This window comes from Palaemon carinicauda, chromosome 44 (genome assembly GCF_036898095.1).
Source record: "Palaemon carinicauda isolate YSFRI2023 chromosome 44, ASM3689809v2, whole genome shotgun sequence".
Taxonomy (NCBI): domain Eukaryota; kingdom Metazoa; phylum Arthropoda; class Malacostraca; order Decapoda; family Palaemonidae; genus Palaemon; species Palaemon carinicauda.
Genome location: NC_090768.1, coordinates 18,189,091 through 18,209,413, shown reverse-complemented (window position 1 = coordinate 18,209,413; position 20,323 = coordinate 18,189,091). Strand labels below are relative to the sequence as shown.

At 46.0% G+C, this 20,323-nt stretch overlaps 1 protein-coding gene across 2 annotated transcripts in view; it reads left to right on the top strand.

Moving 5' to 3' along the window:
* LOC137634264 (actin-binding protein IPP) overlaps nucleotides 1-20,323 on the top strand; it is a 107,794-nt gene that overhangs the window by 48,833 nt on the left and 38,638 nt on the right. For both annotated transcript variants that reach the window (XM_068366548.1, XM_068366549.1), the window contains exons 6-7: nucleotides 3,057-3,721; nucleotides 9,613-9,853. In XM_068366548.1, the coding sequence (XP_068222649.1) occupies nucleotides 3,057-3,721; nucleotides 9,613-9,853 (906 nt within the window). The remainder of the gene's footprint in view (nucleotides 1-3,056; nucleotides 3,722-9,612; nucleotides 9,854-20,323) is intronic.

Below are 20,323 nucleotides of genomic sequence, written 5' to 3'. Positions count from 1 at the left end.
AATCCATGAGTTACAGCAACTTGTTGAGTAAGAGTAAGAAATTATAATTTTTGCGGTTTATAAGCAAATGAGTAGTTATATGAGAAACAACTCAATCGCATTGTTTGTTATTTAGATACATTTATGGAAAAAAAATGAACCCTAAACAAATCCTGCTTTTGAAAATAAACATTAATAATCGAATGAGTAGTTAAATGAGAAACAACTGAATTGCATCGTTTTTTCTTAAATACATTTATAAAATAAAATGCAAATAAAAAGGAACTGTAAACAAATCCTTCTGTGGAAAATAAACATTAAAATTCTCATTGTTGTTTTGGGTGCTTTCCTATTTAGTACAATATGATATTGACATAGAGTTTTCAATGAAAATTCAAATGTTATTAGCACTGGCATTTATCCTAGAAGATAGCGTTATTGAAACTTTTGAAAATTTAGCAGAACAGGAGTTATCTTCACCCAAATTATGCATTTGATATTTTCAAGTTTTTATAGTTTATATGTGGAAGATTTATTTTGATGATGATCTTATAACTTCATTAGTAGTTTTTCCTTATTTCCTTTCCTCACTGGGCTATTTTCCCTGTTGGAGCCCTTGGGCTTATAGCATCCTGCTTTTCAAACTAGGGATGTAGTTTGACATTTAATAATAATAATAATAATAATAATAATCCTATTCTCCTTTATGGTTAAGTAAAGTATGCTATGGATTCGAACAACATGAATTTCGAAAAATTGCTTATTCGAATATCTAGTAATTCGATCAATTGTAAATTCGAACAAATATACATTCGAACAACTGTTTTCGAATAATTGGGTTTCGAAAAAAAAGTTTTTCGAACAATTGTCTTTCGAATAATTGTTTTTCGAAAAATCGTCCGGACACGGAATTTATAGCGAACACTCTGATCACCCACCATTCACTACCCTAGGTTTGAAACCTATTTTGTTTATATACTCCAAGATTTAACCATACATACGGATGAGTTACTTCTTTGCCCTGTGAAGACATTAAGATGCTATCTGAAGCCACACAACCCTTTAGACCACAGCTCCAAAACTTGTTTATTGGTACAGGAATCTGTAAGAGGAAAGTCTCAAAGAACCTTTCCTTGTACAATAATCAGAGCGCAGGAACATCGATCGGCTAGTGACCCAGTAGAGCCATTCCAGGCTTGTGTTCATGAAGTTTGGTAAGTAGCAGCTACTCTATCTGTCAAAAGGAACCTTTCAGTTGGGTAAGTTTTGGAGGCAGGAGTTGGGAATCTTCTGACAACCTTTACAGCCAATTACTTTAGTGAATATACCATGTCTTTCAGCATGTTCTTACTGGGACCTGTGGTAGCTGCTCAGCAAGTGTTGTAGCATTATTAGCTCCTCACAGGATAAGAAGCATCATGTCTATAGTAAAAGTTGTAAAATCGGTTTAGGATATGAGAGAATGTCGGGCCTTTCCCCCTCTCTTCCTCCCTTTCCATAGGGTGCAGCAGTCGACCTGTAATGTTGCAGAAATGGACTCTTGATACAGGTGCTACAATACTGAGCATGATTCTATTTTACTTGAGGGAGAAGCCATTTACCCCATCCTCGTAACAAATGGGAGGGTTAATATAAATGTAAACCCATTAGTCTATATTAGCTTTATACAGTGTTCTGATGAGATATCTCAGTAAGGATATAAGTTCCTCCATTGATCATCTGCCTAATATTAGATGCTGTATCTATCACCTAAACACTTTAGGACAATAGATCCTGCACCTCCTTAGGTCCAAGCGTACCAAAAACCTGGCCTTTAACACCAGCCAGTTTGCATACAGGAACTTCCTCCCTCCTAAGAATAAGTGTTATTATAGGATGAAGGTTTGTATCCGTCTAAAAACAAATCAGAAACTTAAAGAATAATTGGTAGTTTTTCTAACTATACAAATCTGAGTCCTTTAACTTACCACCCCATGTACCCCGCGAATCACAGGCGAAGATCAAAGTAGTTACTCGGTGAGCTGGCAGGGGTTTCCTGCTACCTACCTATAGGTACCAATGATGAAATCATACTCCTATTAAAGGACTCAGGTTTGTATGGAAAGGAAAAATACAATGTTTTTTTTTTTTTTTTAAAAACACAGCTGGTTTCTTAGCCCTTAAGTTGTCTGTTATTTTTTGTAACAGTAAGAAGATATTCGTTTTGCACTTGTTGAAGAATGGGCAATATTCCATTAGGTAAATGTGTTTGTGGTAGCTCTAGCCCTGCTGTCTACCACCCAATTTCCATAACTCCCATATCTAAAGTTTATGAACGGTTTGGCAAAATGTCTAAATGGGTATTGTGCGGGAGAGTTGTTAGGTTGTAACTGAGAGGTGAGGTGAATGCAACTGACTTATTTCAGTGGTAACTTAACAGTGAGGTGTAGAGTGACATATATATTAAAAAAGAAAATAACATTACAGTGTACGAGCATGTTGTGAAACGTGTTAAATGGCTCCCCCCTAAAAAAGACATACATGTGAAATAAGGTGCCCTGCTCTGTACTGTACTGTACTGTAGGCAGGTCATATTGAAGGAAATACGCAGGTTTTAGGTGATCAATGGAGACCCAGTCTTCTTTGCCACGAATGTTGAGTAAGGAAGCCTTCGGATTAGGATGGCTCACGAGGAAAGGGCCCGTGTAAGGGGACATTAGCGGTGGCTTGTTAGTTTCGTTGCACAGGAAAACGTGCGTTGAAGAGAGCAAATCTGTCAAAGACCAGTGATTATTTTCTGGATTTTGTTCAGTATAGAGGATATCTGTAAATAACAACTATATGTATTGTCATTTATTTCAAGCCTTTGAAACCCACCTAAGGTATAAATTACAAAATAATCTTCCTGTCATTCATGAATAACAAAGTAAACTATTTGACAGTGCTTTACAGTAGTGTATGTAAAATTAATTTCAGGAATTTTAGCCAAGGAAATATTTACTGTGTTCTGGCTCTGTTTAAATGTTATTGCATATTTATTTAACATTTTCTTTACATGTAAAATTGTATATAAATCATTTACTGTATTAATTTTTCAGGTATTTTCTGCAGCTATCCGATGGATAGGTCAGGACATTACCACCAGACGACGTTATGTGTTTGAAATATTAAATCAAGTGAGACTACCCTTAATTCCAAGCAAGTTGCTAGAAAAGTCAATTAATGAATGTTGTGATATTAGTCTGAAGGTTGCTTTAAGAAGCATTCAGAAAGATCTTGTCAGTAAAAGAGGAAGTTTGGTGCCCCTATACGTCCAACCTAGAATATGTGCCAGGAAGAAAATTTATGTTATCGGTGGTTCCAAAAGAGAACTTATCAGTTCATGGACAAGATCAGAATGCACCTTTGAAAGTGTAGAGTGTTTTGATACCTTCAGAAAAGAATGGCAAAGAGTGTGCCCTATGGAAATTGGCAGAATCCTTCCTGGTATAGCAGTGTTAAATGGTAGAATATATGTTGTAGGTGGGGAACAAGAAAGCCAGATCTTAGCAAATGGTGAAGTATACGATCCCCAAGAAGATATGTGGACGAGTATGGCTTCCATGGTGATTCCAAGGTGTGAATTTGGACTCTGTGCTCATGAGGGTTATTTGTATGCCTTTGGAGGGTGGGTGGGCGAGGATATTGGAGGATCCATTGAGCGATATGACCCCATAGCAGATGAATGGAGATTAGAGTCAAATATGCCAGAAGCACGATTCAGGTAAAGTTATATTTAGGGTTTGTCTTTACTGTGTTCTATACTATATTATTTGGAAATTACTGATGGTTTTATCATTGATATATTTCTATAACCTCCCTTGATGTTCATATTGCTTCTGTAGGTGTTTAATTGACATTTACCATGAGAAAAAAAAAATATTTTCCTATTTTCCTTTGCTTCAATAAATGCATGCCCTTGCCCTTAGTAAAGGAATGGAATATTCTAGCTGCAAGTGGTAAGGAACCCAGAACTGACACTCTAGTCTTTGTCCCTTTCAGTTTCTCAGTTGTCATGGTTACTTTCAGATGCTGTAATTGTTTACACGTATTGTGCAATAAGATGTTTTCCCCTGGGTGTATTAGCAATTACTGTGTGGAGTTTTCAAGGGAAATGTTTCTGGGAAATCATGTTCCGTATTCTTTTTGTATACCATGTCAAGGGCAACACTGTGATTTAGATACCCATTGTGAATAGTGTGGTTGCCTTACACTTCCTATCATGGAAAAATATGTTTGTTCCGACACTAAATAAAAACCCTAGCTATTTATAGGGATTATCTTTTGGCAAAGCTCCATAAAGACTTTTAAGCGAGGTGGATAAGAGTAAGGTTATGAGATGTACGAGAAGGGAAGGTAGTGCAAGGTTGAATGTCATGTTGAATGGAGAGTTACTTGAGGAGGTGGATCAGTTCAAGTACTTGGGGTCTGTTGTTGCAGCAAATGGTGGAGTGGAAGCAGATGTACATCAGAGAGTGAATGAAGGTTGCAAAGTGTTGGGGGCAGTTAAGGGAGTAGTAAAAAATAGAGGGTTGGGCATGAATGTAAAGAGAGTTCTGTATGAGAAAGTGATTGTACCAACTGTGATGTATGGATCGGAGTTGTGGGGAATGAAAGTGACGGAGAGACAGAAATTGAATGTGTTTGAGATGAAGTGTCTAAGGAGTATGGCTGGTGTATCCCGAGCAGATAGGGTTAGGAACGAAGTGGTGAGGGTGAGAACGGGTATAAGAAATGAGTTAGCAGCTAGAGTGGATATGAATGTGTTGAGGTGGTTTGGCCATGTTGAGAGAATGGAAAATGGCAGTCTGCTAAAGAAGGTGATGAATGCAAGAGTTGATGGGAGAAGTACAAGAGGAAGGCCAAGGTTTGGGTGGATGGATGGAGTGAAGAAAGCTCTGGATGATAGGAGGATAGATGTGAGAGAGGCAAGAGAGCGTGCTAGAAATAGGAATGAATGGCGAGCGATTGTGACGCAGTTCCGGTAGGCCCTGCTGCTTCCTCCGGTGCCTTAGATGACCGCGGAGGTAGCAGCAGTAGGGGATTCAGCATTATGAAGCTTCATCTGTGGTGGATAACGGGGGAAGGTGGGCTGTGGCACCCTAGCAGTACCAGCTGAACTTGGTTGAGTCCCTTGTCAGGCTGGGAGGAACGTTGGGAGTAGAGGTCCCCTTTTTGTTTTGTTTCATTTGTTGATGTCAGCTACTCCCCAAAATTGGGGGAAGTGCCTTGGTATATGTATGTTTGTATGGAACTACCCTACTGCTAGTTAGCAGGGTAACCGGCCACCTCGCTGGCATACACACCTGTGTTGTATTTTCACTTTTATTTTTGCTCGGAGAGGGTAGATGTTCCTCTCTCTCTCCTCCCAACTGTTTTACTGGCTTTTGGCTTTTATGTTTTTTCTTCTTACTTTTTTTTCTATATTTAATTAAACATTCTTGTAATATTTATATATATATATATATATATATATATATATATATATATATATATATATATATATATTATATATATATATATTATATATTATATATTATATATATATATATATATATATATATATATATATATATATATATATATATATATAAATATTCTTTTTTCATTAGTGTAAAAGTTGCCGTTTTTCGTATTAGTGTAGTGCGGCGTTCTCGAGGGCGGAGAAACCCCCTCTAACGGTCTCTTCCCCTTTCATGCCAGACAACCCAAAGGCTTGTGGCCTCCCCTGCTTCTTCGAGTGTAGTGACCCGGCCTGTGCCTTAGGGGAGTCGTCTTGTGTGAATACTCCTCCTTTCGGATATTGACGTCTTTTGTCTTTTGCTCCCTGTGAGTTCATCGGAGGGAAGACCGCTTGTGGCCTACCCAGAGCTGGACTTAGGTCTTGTTCCTCTTTGCTGACGACACCACTTTCCCTCTAAATGGGTAGCAGTAGATCCTATGCCTCTCGGGGAACACCTCTCTCGCCCGCAGATTAGGCTGTTCTCCCTAGTGGTTCTTCTTCGGCTAATTAAATTTAAACAAATAAAATTGTTAATCTAACTTTTTTTCAGTACTTTTGACATCACACTCATTCGTTCGGTGATGACTGTTGGTGAAGGGAGTGCTTAATCTTTAGCTTGTTCCTGTGCCTATATGGGGAAACCTTTCCTGGCCGTGGGTTAGGTTGTCCTCCTGGGAGGTTTTTTTCATTTTCTATTTTGTTTTTCCTCAGCGCCCGTCTTCACCTTCTTCGCCTGCGCCTACGGCAGTTCCGGACCACCGAAGCAGTGGCTGTCTAAAACTTCATGGAGTTCTTTAGGTGTAATTTGGAAATCAGCTTTGGCTTCGTTTTTCAAACTTCAATTTGAGCTAGAGCTCGTTGGGGGCAAGTAGTGTGTGCTGCCTGGAGGTTTGCCTCCAGGGGTTGGAATTTTCCCTTCTGAGGGAAAGTCCTTCCACCAGCCATTGTTCAGCAACCTTCCTGCTTACGGGGAGAATTTCCGACAGCGGCAGCAGATGTTGGTTGCTTTTTCCTTTCCCGGGGGAGACACTTCCTTCACTTATTTGGTCTCCCCTTCGAGGGATTCCTCCAGCGGGAATTGAATTTGTTGATTCCTGTCCATCGCGTTGTTGTCGTTCTTTGGGTAACCCCTTTGAGGGAACCCAGAGAACAAGCCTTGGCTTCATTCTCGGGCAACACTTGATGTCAACTTTCAGTTTGAGCTAGAGCTTGTTGAGGGGACGCAGTGTGTGCTACCTTGAGGTTCACCTTCTGGTGGTGGAAGTTTCCCTTCCGAGGGATAGTCTCCACCAGCCTCTGTTCTGCAATTTTCCTGCTTGCGGGTGAATTGCCGACAAGGGCAGCAGAGGTTGGTCGCCTTTCCCGTCCGTGGAACTGCCTTCCTTCGCCTGTTTGGTCTTCCCTTCAGGGGATTCCTCCTGCAAGAATTAGATTTATCCTTTCCCTGCTCTTCCTCTTTGGGAGCAGACCTTGTTGCCCAGTTCTCGTTTCGCTAGCAGACTCGCCACACCCAGCTAACTCGTCTCGCCAACAGACTTGCCTCGCCCAGCTAACTCGTCTCGCCAATAGACTTGCCTCGCCCAGCTCTGCTACAGCTACACCACCAGTTCACGATCGCCCATGATCATGCTTCATCTCGCGACTGCCTATATTCGCTATTCGCCAGCTCGTGATCATCCCTCGCCGTTCGCCAGGTCATGATCATCACTCACTGTTTGCCAGCTTGTGATCATCACTTGACATTCGCTAGCTTGTGATCATCACTCGCCGTTTGCCAGCTCGTGATCGTCACTTGCAGTTCGCCAGCTTGTGATAGTCACTCGTTGTTCGCCATCACGTGATAGTCACTTGTTTGCCAGCTGGCCGTTCGTTATCTTGCTGTTTGCCAGCTCACTGTTCGCCAGATCGCCGATCACTAGCTTGCCGATCGCCTACTCACTGATCACCAGCTTGCCGATCGCCAGCTTGCCAGTCGCCAGCTTGCCATTTGCCAGCTCGGCGTACGCCGGCTTGTGATTGTCACTTGCTTGCTCAAGATCGTCACTAATCAAATCTCTTCTAGGTTGCTGTTTGTACCAGCATCTGGCATTTTTCCTTTAGGTACTTTTCCTTCCGTGGTAAAGTTGCTCTCCGTGACAATCTGTTCTGGCAGAGCCCCCCATGAAGGAATATAGCACACATTCCCTTCTTGAAACCTAACCTGCACTCTCCACCAATGGGCGGGGTAAAGCACAAGTGTTAACCTTAGTGCTTAATACCCCATTCGCCTCTTGGAACTTGTTGTTTTCACACAAGCAAGGTTTTCTGTTTCTGATTTTTTCATCATCTCCGAGCTTTGAAGAGCATGTGTACACAATTTTCAGTCTTCTTCATCAAATCTCCAGTCCTCGGCATGTTCGCAGACATTTGTCGCTCATGAAGGTTTTTTTGTTGCTCCACAACCTCCACTAGTACTTCTTTTCTACTACGGAGTAGCCTACGTGCCATGTGCCTCAAAGACGAGGTTGCCACTTCCACCCACTACCTCTTCCCTTACGTCTTCATGGATTAGACATACGCTAGTTGCGCAGATGCCCGCACCTTTCACTGTCTCCTGGCAGGTAGAACACAATTCTACACAGGCAACGAATACTTGTTGCGACCTCATATCCTCTGGCGAGGTGGGATTGGATATTGTCTATAGTCGATTCAAAGATTCCTATGCTTCTGAGAATTATTACCTAGACTAGTTACACTACTAGTATCACACAATCACACAGATTGCCCAAGCCACTAACCGTTGCTTTGCACAAAATTTAGTGAGGTGTTACGTGGTCAAAAACCAGCCAGTTGGATTGGACTTCCACCCTCCTAAAGGGTGAGTCATCTCCAATAAAGAGTGAAAGGGTTTGTATTTAGTGTCAGAATAAATAAATTTGAAAGTAATTTGTATTTTCCTAAATATATAAACCTTGAGCTCTTTATACAAATTTGGCCAGCCATCACCTATCCCCCTGTAAGTCCTGCCTGTAATCAAAAGTGACGAGACAACACCGGTGTGTGTGAGTGTGGTAGCCGGCTAACCCCGCTAACAAGTGGTGGGGTAGTCACACCTCGCTAAAAGTCTTATGGCTATTCTTCCAGCTTTGCCTGAAGTATATAACTAATAAAGAGCTTAAGGTTTGTATCGTTAGGAAAAATACAAATTACTTACAAATTTGTCATATTAATTCCTATCTCTCTTTGAACATTGTCATAGTGAAGATTACGGTAGAAATTTAATTCTCAGTAATAGCAATTTATTTTTCTGAAGTATAATTACTCTATAGACCACGAAAATATCACCGTGAACCCTATATCAATTTTTTTTTTGTGTGGAGCCCCAGTAATTGGTCCATGGACCATCGGGCTTCATATTGACCGCAGTTGAGAATCACTGCTGTAGCTAAACTCTTTGCTTAAAAAGTCCTTTTAGAGAGAGCTCACTAACCATAGGCAATATGGTTCAGCAATATGAACATGGTGAGGAGGTTCATAGAAATAAAAGAATTTTTTTTTACTGCTATATTCACTTGACATTTATATACATGGCCACCCTTATCCCCTCTATCTTGTAGTATCAATAGGAGAGGGATAATTTTGACTTTGAAATTGAAGGTATAGAGACTCGGATGCGTCGGTTTTGGGCTCCTTATCATTTACGAGTAGAATTTTCTATTCCTATACTAAGGGCATTTGTTTATTGAAGGGAAAGAAAATGGGAAAGTTTAAACCTTATAACAAATCTTATGGGTGAATGTTGATTACACTGAGCGTTTAGAGAAGAAGCATTATGAACATCAGGTGACTATAGAAATAAAAAAAATGATCATTAAAATTCTGTTATTCTTTTACTTGATACTTGTTAAGCTGGCATTTTTATCAAGATGTAGAAGTTAAATTGAGATGGTAAATAATTGCAATTTAGCAGTCACAGAATATGGGCAACTTTTACATTAGTTGACATAATATCATGGTTTGCAATGCTTAGAATTATAGAGGACACAAGCCAAACTTAACATTATTGAATTTTTTTTTTTTTTTACTTTTAATCTAAAATATGAAGAAAACTAAAAGCACCTTATTTCTTACAGCATGGGGGTAGTTGAGCATCATGGTCTCATCTATGTTGTAGGCGGTTGCACACACAGTCAACGTCATCTTCACGATTTGCTGTGTTACAATCCAATAACAGGAGAATGGCAGAACTTGGCGCCCATGCTCACCCCACGTAGTCAAATGGGAGTTGCAGTTTTAGACGGTTTTCTCTATGTAGTTGGAGGAACCAACAGGCACAATGTACTCACTTCCGTGGAAAGATATTCATTTGAGCAGGTATGTTTTGAGATGTTCTATAAATGTTAAAAGCGTCTGTGATACAATAAAAGAAAACTTACAGCAATAATTTTATTCATTTGCTGTAAGGTTATACACCAGAGTTGTCATAGTCATGGAGTCCTTGGTAATTTTATAGTATTTTTAGATGGATGTTATAAGAATTATTCAAGAAATTTACATCAATAAATTCACTAATGTTGAAAGAACTTCCCTATATACATTTTTACAGTTCTTATCTATTCTACTTGATGAAAAGTTTCCCTAAGTAGGCTACAAAGCATATTCCAATGAAACTTCCATGAAGTTCATTTGCTATTAAATATTTGGGAATAGCTCAGCTTCTTTAAAAAAAAAATTAACTTTAATAAAACTTTGTAAGGATGCATGTTGGCTACTACACTATTTTTTCTCGATAGCTGTGTTGGGAAATGGTTTTTTCAATATTAATCTTACCCGATGATCATGTAGCTGTCAACTCCGTTGCCCGACAGAAATCTACGGTCGGGATACGCCAGCGATCGCTATCCAGGTGGGGGTGTGCTCAACAGCGCCATCTGTGGTCAGGTACTCAAGTACTTCTTGTCAACAAGACCTCAATTTTTCCTCTGTCGTGCCGCCGGCAAGACCTACATGGATACGCTGTTGATTTTGGAGTCTTTTGTTCACGATTTGGTGATGTATTTGCTCTGAAGTTTAGCCTTCGCTGTTCAGGAAGCTTTATCCTTAGCTTAGCAAGCTTTTGGAATTAATTTGATTCATTGGTTAACGATCTTTGCTTAATTTTGGAATTCCCCCTTGACTACCTCTAAATTCAAGATGTCTGACCATTCCCAAGTTCCTAAATACAGGCAGTGTAGTGTTAGGACTTGTACTAGGCGTCTTCCGAAGGCCTCTATAGATCCTCACACTGTATGTTCCAATTGTAGGGGAAAATCCTGTCAATTGGAAGATCGATATGGGGAATGTGCTGGGCTTTCGGAATTCGATTTTAATGAATTCCTCAGATATGCACGTAGGTTAGAGAAGGAGAGAGATAGGAGGAGTTCTTCTCGCTCTGTGGATTTTTCCTCTCCCCATGCCCCTCAACCTTTTCCTTCCCCTGTGGTGGTGACTCCCGAACCTGCTACGAGTGCTCAGCCTGGAATGGCTGATATGTTGCGTGCCATTCAGGCTCTCGGTGAGAAGGTGGAGTCGTTGTTTAGTGACCGCAATCAGCTCTTGGCAGATGTCAGAGAGCTGAAAGCGAAGAGTGCAGTGGGAAGTGTTAGTGCTAGTGATGTGCATAGTGTCAGTGTCAGTGTTGCGCATGAGGGTACATCTGTGCGTGCCAGTCGTCCTCCCAGTCCGGGACCTCTTGCAAGCTCCCAAGCCCAGGGGAGAAGCAATGTCGAAGGACCAAAGGGTTCGGCAGGCCTTGATCGGCGCACGGATGTATCCTCAGTGGTTGCGGACGTATCTGCTAAGGATCGTCCCATCCACTTACAGACGAATGAGCCCTTACATTCCTCGTCTGTGGAAGAGGTTTCCAGGAGGAAACGGTGGACCAAGGTCTCACGACCGCTCAAACGTAAGGTCCCTTCCGAGCTAGTCCAACGGCCCAGGTGTAGCCACTGGGTCAGTTCGGACTCGCCGCAGTCATCTGATGACTGCACACCTCCCAAGAGAGGTAGAGTGGTCCCTCAACAGGCCTCTGCTCTGTCTGTTGTTGCTCCAACCACAGTAGACCCTAAGTGGTCCATGCTGCAGACTATGCAGTCTCAGCTTGCGGCATTTATGCAGGAGTATCATGCCGAGAAGGTTAACACCTCTCCTGTTAACCTACAACCCGCAGAGGTTGTGCGCTCAGCAGATACTGCGGCTGCCTGCTCCCACACCCCACCTGTGAGAGCTCCTCCACCGATGCGCAGTCCTCACTGCCAGACGCATGTTCTTGCTGCACCATCTGCTAACATGCGTGAGCTGCCGCATCAGGAGTTGCCGGGTTCCAGCACTATGCGGCATTCTCCTCAGCCCATGCAGCATGCTCTGCAGACCTTACAGCATGCTCCGCATACCATGCAGCATGAGCCGCATACCTTACAGCATGCTCTGCATACCATACCGCATGCTCCTCAGCCCACCGCAGACCCTCCCACACACCAGCCCTCTGCTTTTGTTGTTGCCAGCTCGCAGACTGTCCAGCAGAGGCATGATGATGGATCCGCAGGTACGCATGCACCCGTTCTGCAGGATTCAGCCGTTCAGCTTGCTGCTCTGCCTTTGCCTCTCACAACTCAACTTTCGGATGATGATGTATCGGATGATGAAGCTGCTCATCTGGATGATCCTCACTCTGATGTTGAAGGACACAAGTCTTCGCCACCCTCCTTAGACTTTCGCAAAGTCCTTGCTTTGTTCAGGGATTTGTATCCTGAACACTTTGTGTCTGCAACCCCTCGTTCTCCTCCCTCCGAGTTTGCTCTGGGCATGCAGTCTGCTGCGCCTGCCTTCACCAAGCTTGTTCTCGCCAGATCATCTAGGAGAGCTTTGAGGGTTATGGGGGACTGGTTGCATTCCAAGAAGCAACTGGGAAGGACCTCTTTTGTGTTTCCTCCTCCCAAGCTGGCTTCTAAGTCGAGCGTCTGGTATGCCACGGGAGAGGAACCTGGCTTGGGGGTTCCTGCCTCTGCCCAGGCCGACTTCTCAAGTCTGGTTGACTCTCCCCGCAGGTTGGCTATGAGACGTTCGAAGATCTGCTGGTCCTTTTCAGATCTTGATCATATGTTGAAGGGAGTCTTTCGTGCCTTCGAGATATTCAACTTCCTCGATTGGTGTTTGGGAGCCTTAAGCAGGAAGACTTCCCCTTCAGATAAGGACTCGGCCATGCTGATCATGTCTAGCATGGACAAGGCAATTCGGGATGGGTCTGGTGAACTTGCGGCTTCATATGTATCAGGAGTCCTCAAGAAGAGAGAACATCTGTGCTCCTTCTTATCTGCTGGTATCACTCCTTGCCAGAAGTCAGAGTTGCTGTTTGCTCCTCTCTCCAAGTGTCTGTTTCCGGAGGAGTTGATTAAGGGGATGGCTGCCTCTCTTATCCAGAAGGATACTCATGACCTCATGGCTTCTTCTGCACGTAAGGCTAAAACCTTACCTTCCGTGCCTAGACCCTTCCGCCCTACAGCAGTTGATACACCTGCTTCTAGGTTCATCCCGCCCTTTCGTGGCAGAACCTCCAGCAGAGGAGGTACCCGTGCAGACAGTCACCGTGGCAAGTCCAAGAAGGGTTCCAAGTCCGCAAAAGGCAAGTTTTGACTGCCTTTCTCTCCAGACAGCAGTAGGAGCCAGACTCAAGACCTTCTGGCAAGCTTGGGAGAGCAGAGGTGCAGACGCTCAGTCTGTGAAGTGGCTAAGGGAGGGATACAGAATTCCGTTCTGCCTCAATCCCCCTCTAGCTACATCTCCCATCAACCTCTCTCCCAACTACAAGGAGAAGGACAAGAGGCTAGCGTTGCAACAAGAGGTGTCGCTCTTGCTACAGAAGGAAGCAGTGGTCATAGTCCGGGATCATCAATCCCCGGGCTTTTACAACCGTCTCTTCCTGGTAGCCAAGAAGACAGGAGGTTGGAGACCGGTGCTGGACGTCAGTGCTCTCAATGCTTATGTCACCAAGCAGACGTTCACGATGGAGACGACGAAGTCGGTCCTAGCAGCGGTCAGGCAGGAGGACTGGATGGTCTCGTTAGACCTGAAAGACGCATACTTTCACGTCCCCATCCATCCAGACTCCCAACCTTTCCTAAGATTCGTCTTTGGAAAGGTTGTGTACCAGTTCCAAGCCCTGTGCTTTGGCCTAAGCACGGCACCTCTTGTGTTTACGAGACTGATGAGGAATATTGCGAAATTCCTTCACTTGGCAGACATCAGAGCCTCCCTCTATTTAGACGACTGGCTTTTAAGAGCTCCAACAAGTCGTCGCTGTCTGGAGAATCTCAGATGGACTATGGATCTGACCAAGGAACTGGGCCTCCTGGTCAATTTAGAGAAGTCCCAGCTCGTCCCATCCCAGACCATTGTTTACCTGGGTATGGAGATTCAGAGTCGAGCTTTTCGGGCTTTTCCGTCGGCCCCAAGGATCAACCAAGCCCTAGAGTGCATCCAGAGCATGCTGAGAAGGAACCGATGCTCAGTCAGGCAGTGGATGAGTCTAACAGGGACACTTTCATCGCTGGCCCTGTTCATCGAGTTAGGGAGACTCCACCTCCGCCCCCTTCAGTATCATCTAGCTGCTCACTGGATAAAGGACATGACGCTAGAGACGGTCTCAGTTCCTGTTTCCGAAGAGATGAGGTCTACTCTAACGTGGTGGAAGAACAGCATTCTTCTCAAGGAAGGTCTATCTTTAGCTGTTCAGACCCCCGACCACCGTCTCTTCTCAGACGCATCAGACTCGGGCTGGGGTGCGACATTGGACGGACAGGAATGCTCGGGAACATGGAATCAGGAGCAAAGGACACTTCACATCAATTGCAAGGAGTTGTTGGCGGTTCATCTGGCCTTGATAAACTTCAAGTCCCTCCAGCTAAACAAGGTGGTGGAGGTGAACTCCGACAACACCACAGCCTTGGCTTACATCTCCAAGCAGGGGGGGACTCATTCGAGGAAGTTGTTAGAGATCGCAAGGGACCTCCTCATTTGGTCAAAAGATCGAAAGCTCACGCTGGTAACGAGGTTCATTCAGGGCGATATGAATGTCATGGCAGATCGCCTCAGCCGGAAGGGTCAGGTCATCCCCACAGAGTGGACCCTTCACAAGAATGTTTGCAGCAGACTTTGGGCCCTGTGGGGTCAGCCAACCATAGATCTGTTCGCTACCTCGATGACCAAGAGGCTCCCATTGTATTGCTCTCCGATTCCAGACCCAGCAGCAGTTCACGTGGATGCCTTTCTGCTGGATTGGTCCCATCTCGACCTGTATGCATTCCCGCCGTTCAAGATTGTCAACAGGGTACTTCAGAAGTTCGCCTCTCACAAAGGGACACGGCTGACGTTGGTTGCTCCCCTCTGGCCCGCGAGAGAATGGTTCACAGAGGTACTGCAATGGCTGGTCGACGTTCCCAGGACTCTTCCTCTAAGAGTGGACCTTCTGCGTCAACCTCACGTAAAGAAGGTACACCCAAGCCTCCACGCTCTTCGTCTGACTGCCTTCAGACTATCGAAAGACTCTCAAGAGCTAGAGGCTTTTCGAAGGAGGCAGCCAGAGCGATTGCCAGAGCAAGGAGGACATCCACTCTCAGAGTCTATCAGTCTAAATGGGAAGTCTTCCGAAACTGGTGCAAGGCCAATGCAGTTTCCTCAACCAGTACCACTGTAACCCAGATTGCTGACTTCCTGTTACATCTAAGGAACGTTAGATCCCTATCAGCTCCTACGATCAAGGGTTACAGAAGTATGTTGGCAGCGGTTTTCCGCCACAGAGGCTTGGATCTTTCCACCAACAAAGATCTACAGGACCTCCTTAGGTCTTTTGAGACCTCAAAGGAACGTCGGTTGTCCACTCCAGGCTGGAATCTAGACGTGGTCCTAAGGTTCCTTATGTCATCCAGATTTGAACCGCTCCAATCAGCCTCTTTTAAGGACCTCACATTAAAAACTCTTTTCCTCGTATGCCTAGCAACAGCTAAAAGAGTAAGTGAGATCCACGCCTTCAGCAGGAACATAGGTTTCACATCGGAAACGGCTACATGTTCCTTGCAGCTCGGTTTTTTGGCTAAAAACGAGCTTCCTTCACGTCCTTGGCCTAAATCGTTCAAGATCCCTAGCCTGTCCAACTTGGTGGGGAATGAACTGGAGAGAGTACTTTGCCCAGTCAGAGCTCTTAGGTACTATCTAAGAAGGTCAAAACCTTTACGAGGACAATCAGAAGCCTTATGGTGTGCTGTCAAGAAGCCTTCGCTACCAATGTCTAAGAACGCAGTTTCTTACTACATCAGGCTTCTGATTAGAGAAGCTCATTCTCATCTGAAGGAAGAAGACCTTGCTTTGCTGAAGGTAAGGACACATGAAGTGAGAGCTGTGGCTACTTCAGTGGCCTTCAAACAGAACCGTTCTCTGCAGAGTGTTATGGATGCAACCTATTGGAGAAGCAAGTCAGTGTTCGCATCATTCTATCTCAAAGATGTCCAGTCTCTTTACGAGAACTGCTACACCCTGGGACCATTCGTAGCAGCGAGTGCAGTAGTAGGTGAGGGCTCAGCCACTACATTCCCATAATCCCATAACCTTTTTAACCTTTCTCTTGAATACTTTTTATTGTTGTTTTGGGTTGTACGGTCGGCTAAGAAGCCTTCCGCATCCTGGTTGATTTGGCGGGTGGTCAATTCTTTCTTGAGAAGCGCCTAGGTTAGAGGTTGTGATGAGGTCCTTTAGTATGGGTTGCAGCCCTTTATACTTCAGCACCTAAGAGTCGTTCAGCATCCTAAGAGGACCGCTACGCTCAGTAAGGAAGACGTACTTAATAAAGGCAGAGTAATGGTTCAAGTCGACTTCCTTACCAGGTACTTATTTATTTTATATTTGTTATTTTGAATAACTAATAAAATGAAATACGGGATACTTAGCTTCTTTGTTAACATGTATGCTGGTCTCCACCCACCACCCTGGGTGTGAATCAGCTACATGATCATCGGGTAAGATTAATATTGAAAAATGTTATTTTCATTAGTAAAATAAATTTTTGAATATACTTACCCGATGATCATGATTTAAAGGACCCGCCCTTCCTCCCCATAGAGAACCAGTGGACCGAGGAGAAAATTGAGGTCTTGTTGACAAGAAGTACTTGAGTACCTGACCACAGATGGCGCTGTTGAGCACACCCCCACCTGGATAGCGATCGCTGGCGTATCCCGACCGTAGATTTCTGTCGGGCAACGGAGTTGACAGCTACATGATCATCGGGTAAGTATATTCAAAAATTTATTTTACTAATGAAAATAACATTTTTATTGTAAACAATGTGTTTCCCCCTTCCTTTGCTGCCATTTTGGTTACTCATTCATCAATGTGGCTTCGTTTTGCTTGTTCACAATTCTGTAAGAGATTAATATAAAAAAGCACAAGTCAAAACATGAAATTTTTTAGAAATCGGCCAATAGAGTAATACTGTACAGTATTAAAAATCACCAACGAACATGAGTCAAAACAGAAAATTTAGATTTAGAAATTTCCAAATAGTGTAATGTTAAAAAGTGCAAGTCCAAAGGTAAAAACTAGCTTCAGAATTTATCAAATAATACTGTATATCACTGTATTAAGAATCACCAAAGAACACAAGTCAAAACGTTAAACTTAGGAGTTAGAAATTGGTAAATAATACTGTAGGAGTTAGAAAATTATATCAGCGATACTCTGTTAATTATATGTGAACATATTCTCGATACCATCGTCACCTTGAGATCAGCTGACATCAAAACCAAAATAAAACAATCAGAAATTGATGTTGTTAAAATACACTTGTTCCGTAACCGAAATGCAAACCACGCTATTTACATTGGGTTTACTTTCGGCGTAGCTGAAAATGACGAGCCAATAGATTTTTAACGAGGGTTAACTACCCCCGTGCTAGTTAGCAAGGGGGTAGGGGAAGGGGTAGCTTGTTACCCCTCCCCCCCACACACCGGTGAATTGTCTCACTTCACTTTTGGCTCGGATGATATGCAGACGTGTCTGTCTTTCGTCCTCGCTTTTGACAGCCTTAATCTGTTTTTTCTTTTTCTCAGACTTTGTGTGTTTGGAAGTTGGCCTCGCCCTTCATCGCAATTATGCGCAAATGCCCTGGACTCTCCGGCCGCCCCTGTGGTACCTTCATGTCGGCGGTCGAAATGAACCTCACACCCTTTGCCCGCAGTGTCGAGGTCAACGGTGTGCTAGAGACTTAACGTGTAGTGAGTGCAGGGAGTGGTCTACCTCCCAGTGGGAGAGGTTTGGCCGGCGGCGTAAGAAAAAGTCCAAGAGAGACCTTTCTCCTTCAAGGGTTGCCTTGAAAGAGGAAGGCTCCAAGGACTCTTCTTCCGCCGCCCAAACCTCCTCCGAAGCTCCCACTCGGCCGGCCTCTCATGAGAGACCGCCGAGTGGTAGCGTAGACCATTGTTCTGTTTCCCGATTTCGGGGTGAGGGAGAGGGCGTTGCCTCCCATAGCGGGGCAGCTCCCCCTCCTCCTCCGGGGGAGGATTTTGATTCTAATTATGATGACCATGCCGTGTCTAATGATGATCTTTTTCAGCTTTGGGCTTCCTTGGGGCTTAAGGGCTTGCCCTCCAAGGAACCCCTGTTTGACCTTATCCAGTTGCGGGCTGCTGTCAAACAATCGCCGGTGATAGCAGAGGTAGACCCTCTGTCTTTAGTCGACGTGGTTGTGGCAGAGGCTTCCGACGGGTCTGGTCAAACCTCTGCTGCTGCTGCTGTTGTGGACGTTGCTGAAGGCTCTGCTCCCCCTTCCGAACATCCTTCGAAGGGGAAGTTGAGTTCCACGGTCTCTCCTGCGGGTGCACCTCCTCCTCGAGGGAGCGCACTGACAGAGACTCCTCTTCGGAGGACCGACGATTTGGATGATCTTCCTCGAGGCCGCCTTCGCCGTAAGGCTCGTCGTCCTCTTCGCTGCAGGGGCCTCCCGTCTCCCTATAAGGGAGTCAAGAGGCGCCTCTTCGAGTCGACTCCGCCGCCTCCCTCTGCAGAGGATTCTCCTTGTCGAGAGCAGACCGTAGCAGCCACATCCTTGGACCTCTCCGCAGATCGCTCGCGATCTCCTACGCCTACCAGACCTTCCACTTCCGGCGAAGATGTGCAGCAGGCGCCTTCTAACCTCGTCAACAGACGGGCACCAGTCCCTTTGGGGCAAAGGGATGTCTCCCATGGTGTAGGTACTTCCCTTGCGCGTCAGGGTTCCCCTGCGCTCTCAACTGTGCGTTCGCGCGCAGTAGCGCACAAGCGCTCTCCTGAGTTGCAGCCACCAGACTCGCCGCGCCAGCGCTCTCCTGCTTGTCAACGCTCGCCTGCTCGCCAGCGCTCTCCTGCTTGTCAACGCTCGCCTGCTCGCCAGCGCTCTCCTGATCGTCAGCTCTCTCCTGCTCGCCAGCGCTCCCCTGTTAGCAGCCAGCGCCCTTCTGTTCCTGCTGCGTGCCAAGCGCGCCATCGGTCTCCTGAGCACACACGATCTCCTGCTCGTCAGCGCGCACCTGCTGATGCGCGCCAACGCTCGCCCACGCCCCCTAGATCTTCGGATCTGGACGCAGGCAAGGACCTTACTCCTCTGCCTCGCCCACGCGCTCCTGTGCGCCCATCTTCGCCTGCGCAACAGCGCGCATGCTCCCTGGTGCGCACTTCAAGAGTTCCTGCGCGCCCGCGCGCCCACGAGCCTTCATCTCCTGAGCCCGTCCGTGAGCGTTCGCCCTTGCGCGTTTCCTCGCCACCTGATCCTGTGCCCCAGCTGTCTACGCATCGACACCCTCCTGCGCGCCAACGATCTCCTGCGCGCCAACGTTCTCCTGAGCGCCCGCGATCTCCTGAGCGCCCGCGATCTCCTGAGCACCCGTGCAATCCATCGCCTGCACGCAAGCTCTCGCCAACGCGTCAGCGCGCCCGTGACTTGGATCGCCATAGGTCCCCGACGCGCGCACTCGCCAAATCGCCTGTGCGAGGTCGATCGCCTGCGCGTACTACGCGCCATCGTTCTCCTGAGCGCCATCACGCGCCAACGCGTCATCGATCGCCGACGCGCCAGCGTTCACCAATGCGCCATCGCTCGCCCACGCGCCATAGATTTCCAGGGCGCCGTCGATCTCCTGCACTTCACCATTCTCCTGACCGGTAGTGATCTCCTCTACCCTCGCGCGCTTATTCACCTGCGTGCCAACGTGCCCCCTCGCCAGCGCGCCCACGCGCCCCCTCGCCAGTGCGCCCACGCGCCCCCTCGCCAGCGCGCCCATGCGCCCACTCGCCTGTGCACCTCCGCTCCAGCAGCCACCCGCGCGCGATTCCTTGAATGCTCCATCGCACGAGCGCCAGCGCGACCCCCGTTCTCGCCGGGTTCCGCAGCTCGTGCCTGCGACAGGGACGCGTACTTCCAGATCGCCATCATGATCGCCACCACGCAAGCGCTGGTCTCTCACCCAGGACCAGGAAGAGTCGTCGGAGAGGTCTAGGCAACATTCTTCCCTTTCTTCTTTACAGGTAGGCCCCGTTGTGTCCACTCCGAAGGATCAGGCGATCCCCTTCCCTCCAGCGGGAATTACGGACACTGCGTCCGTCACCTGCCAGTCTTGGTTTGGTCACCTGATGAAAGCGGTGGTGCAGTCTGTGAAGCCAGCCCTCGCTGATCTGGGACTCAAGCCAAGGTCAGACTGGCCCCCGCTGAAGAGAAGGAGAGGAGTGGACTTCGTAGTGACTTCTCCCAGGGAGAAGTTGGCTCCTAAGAGGTCCGTCAGGAAG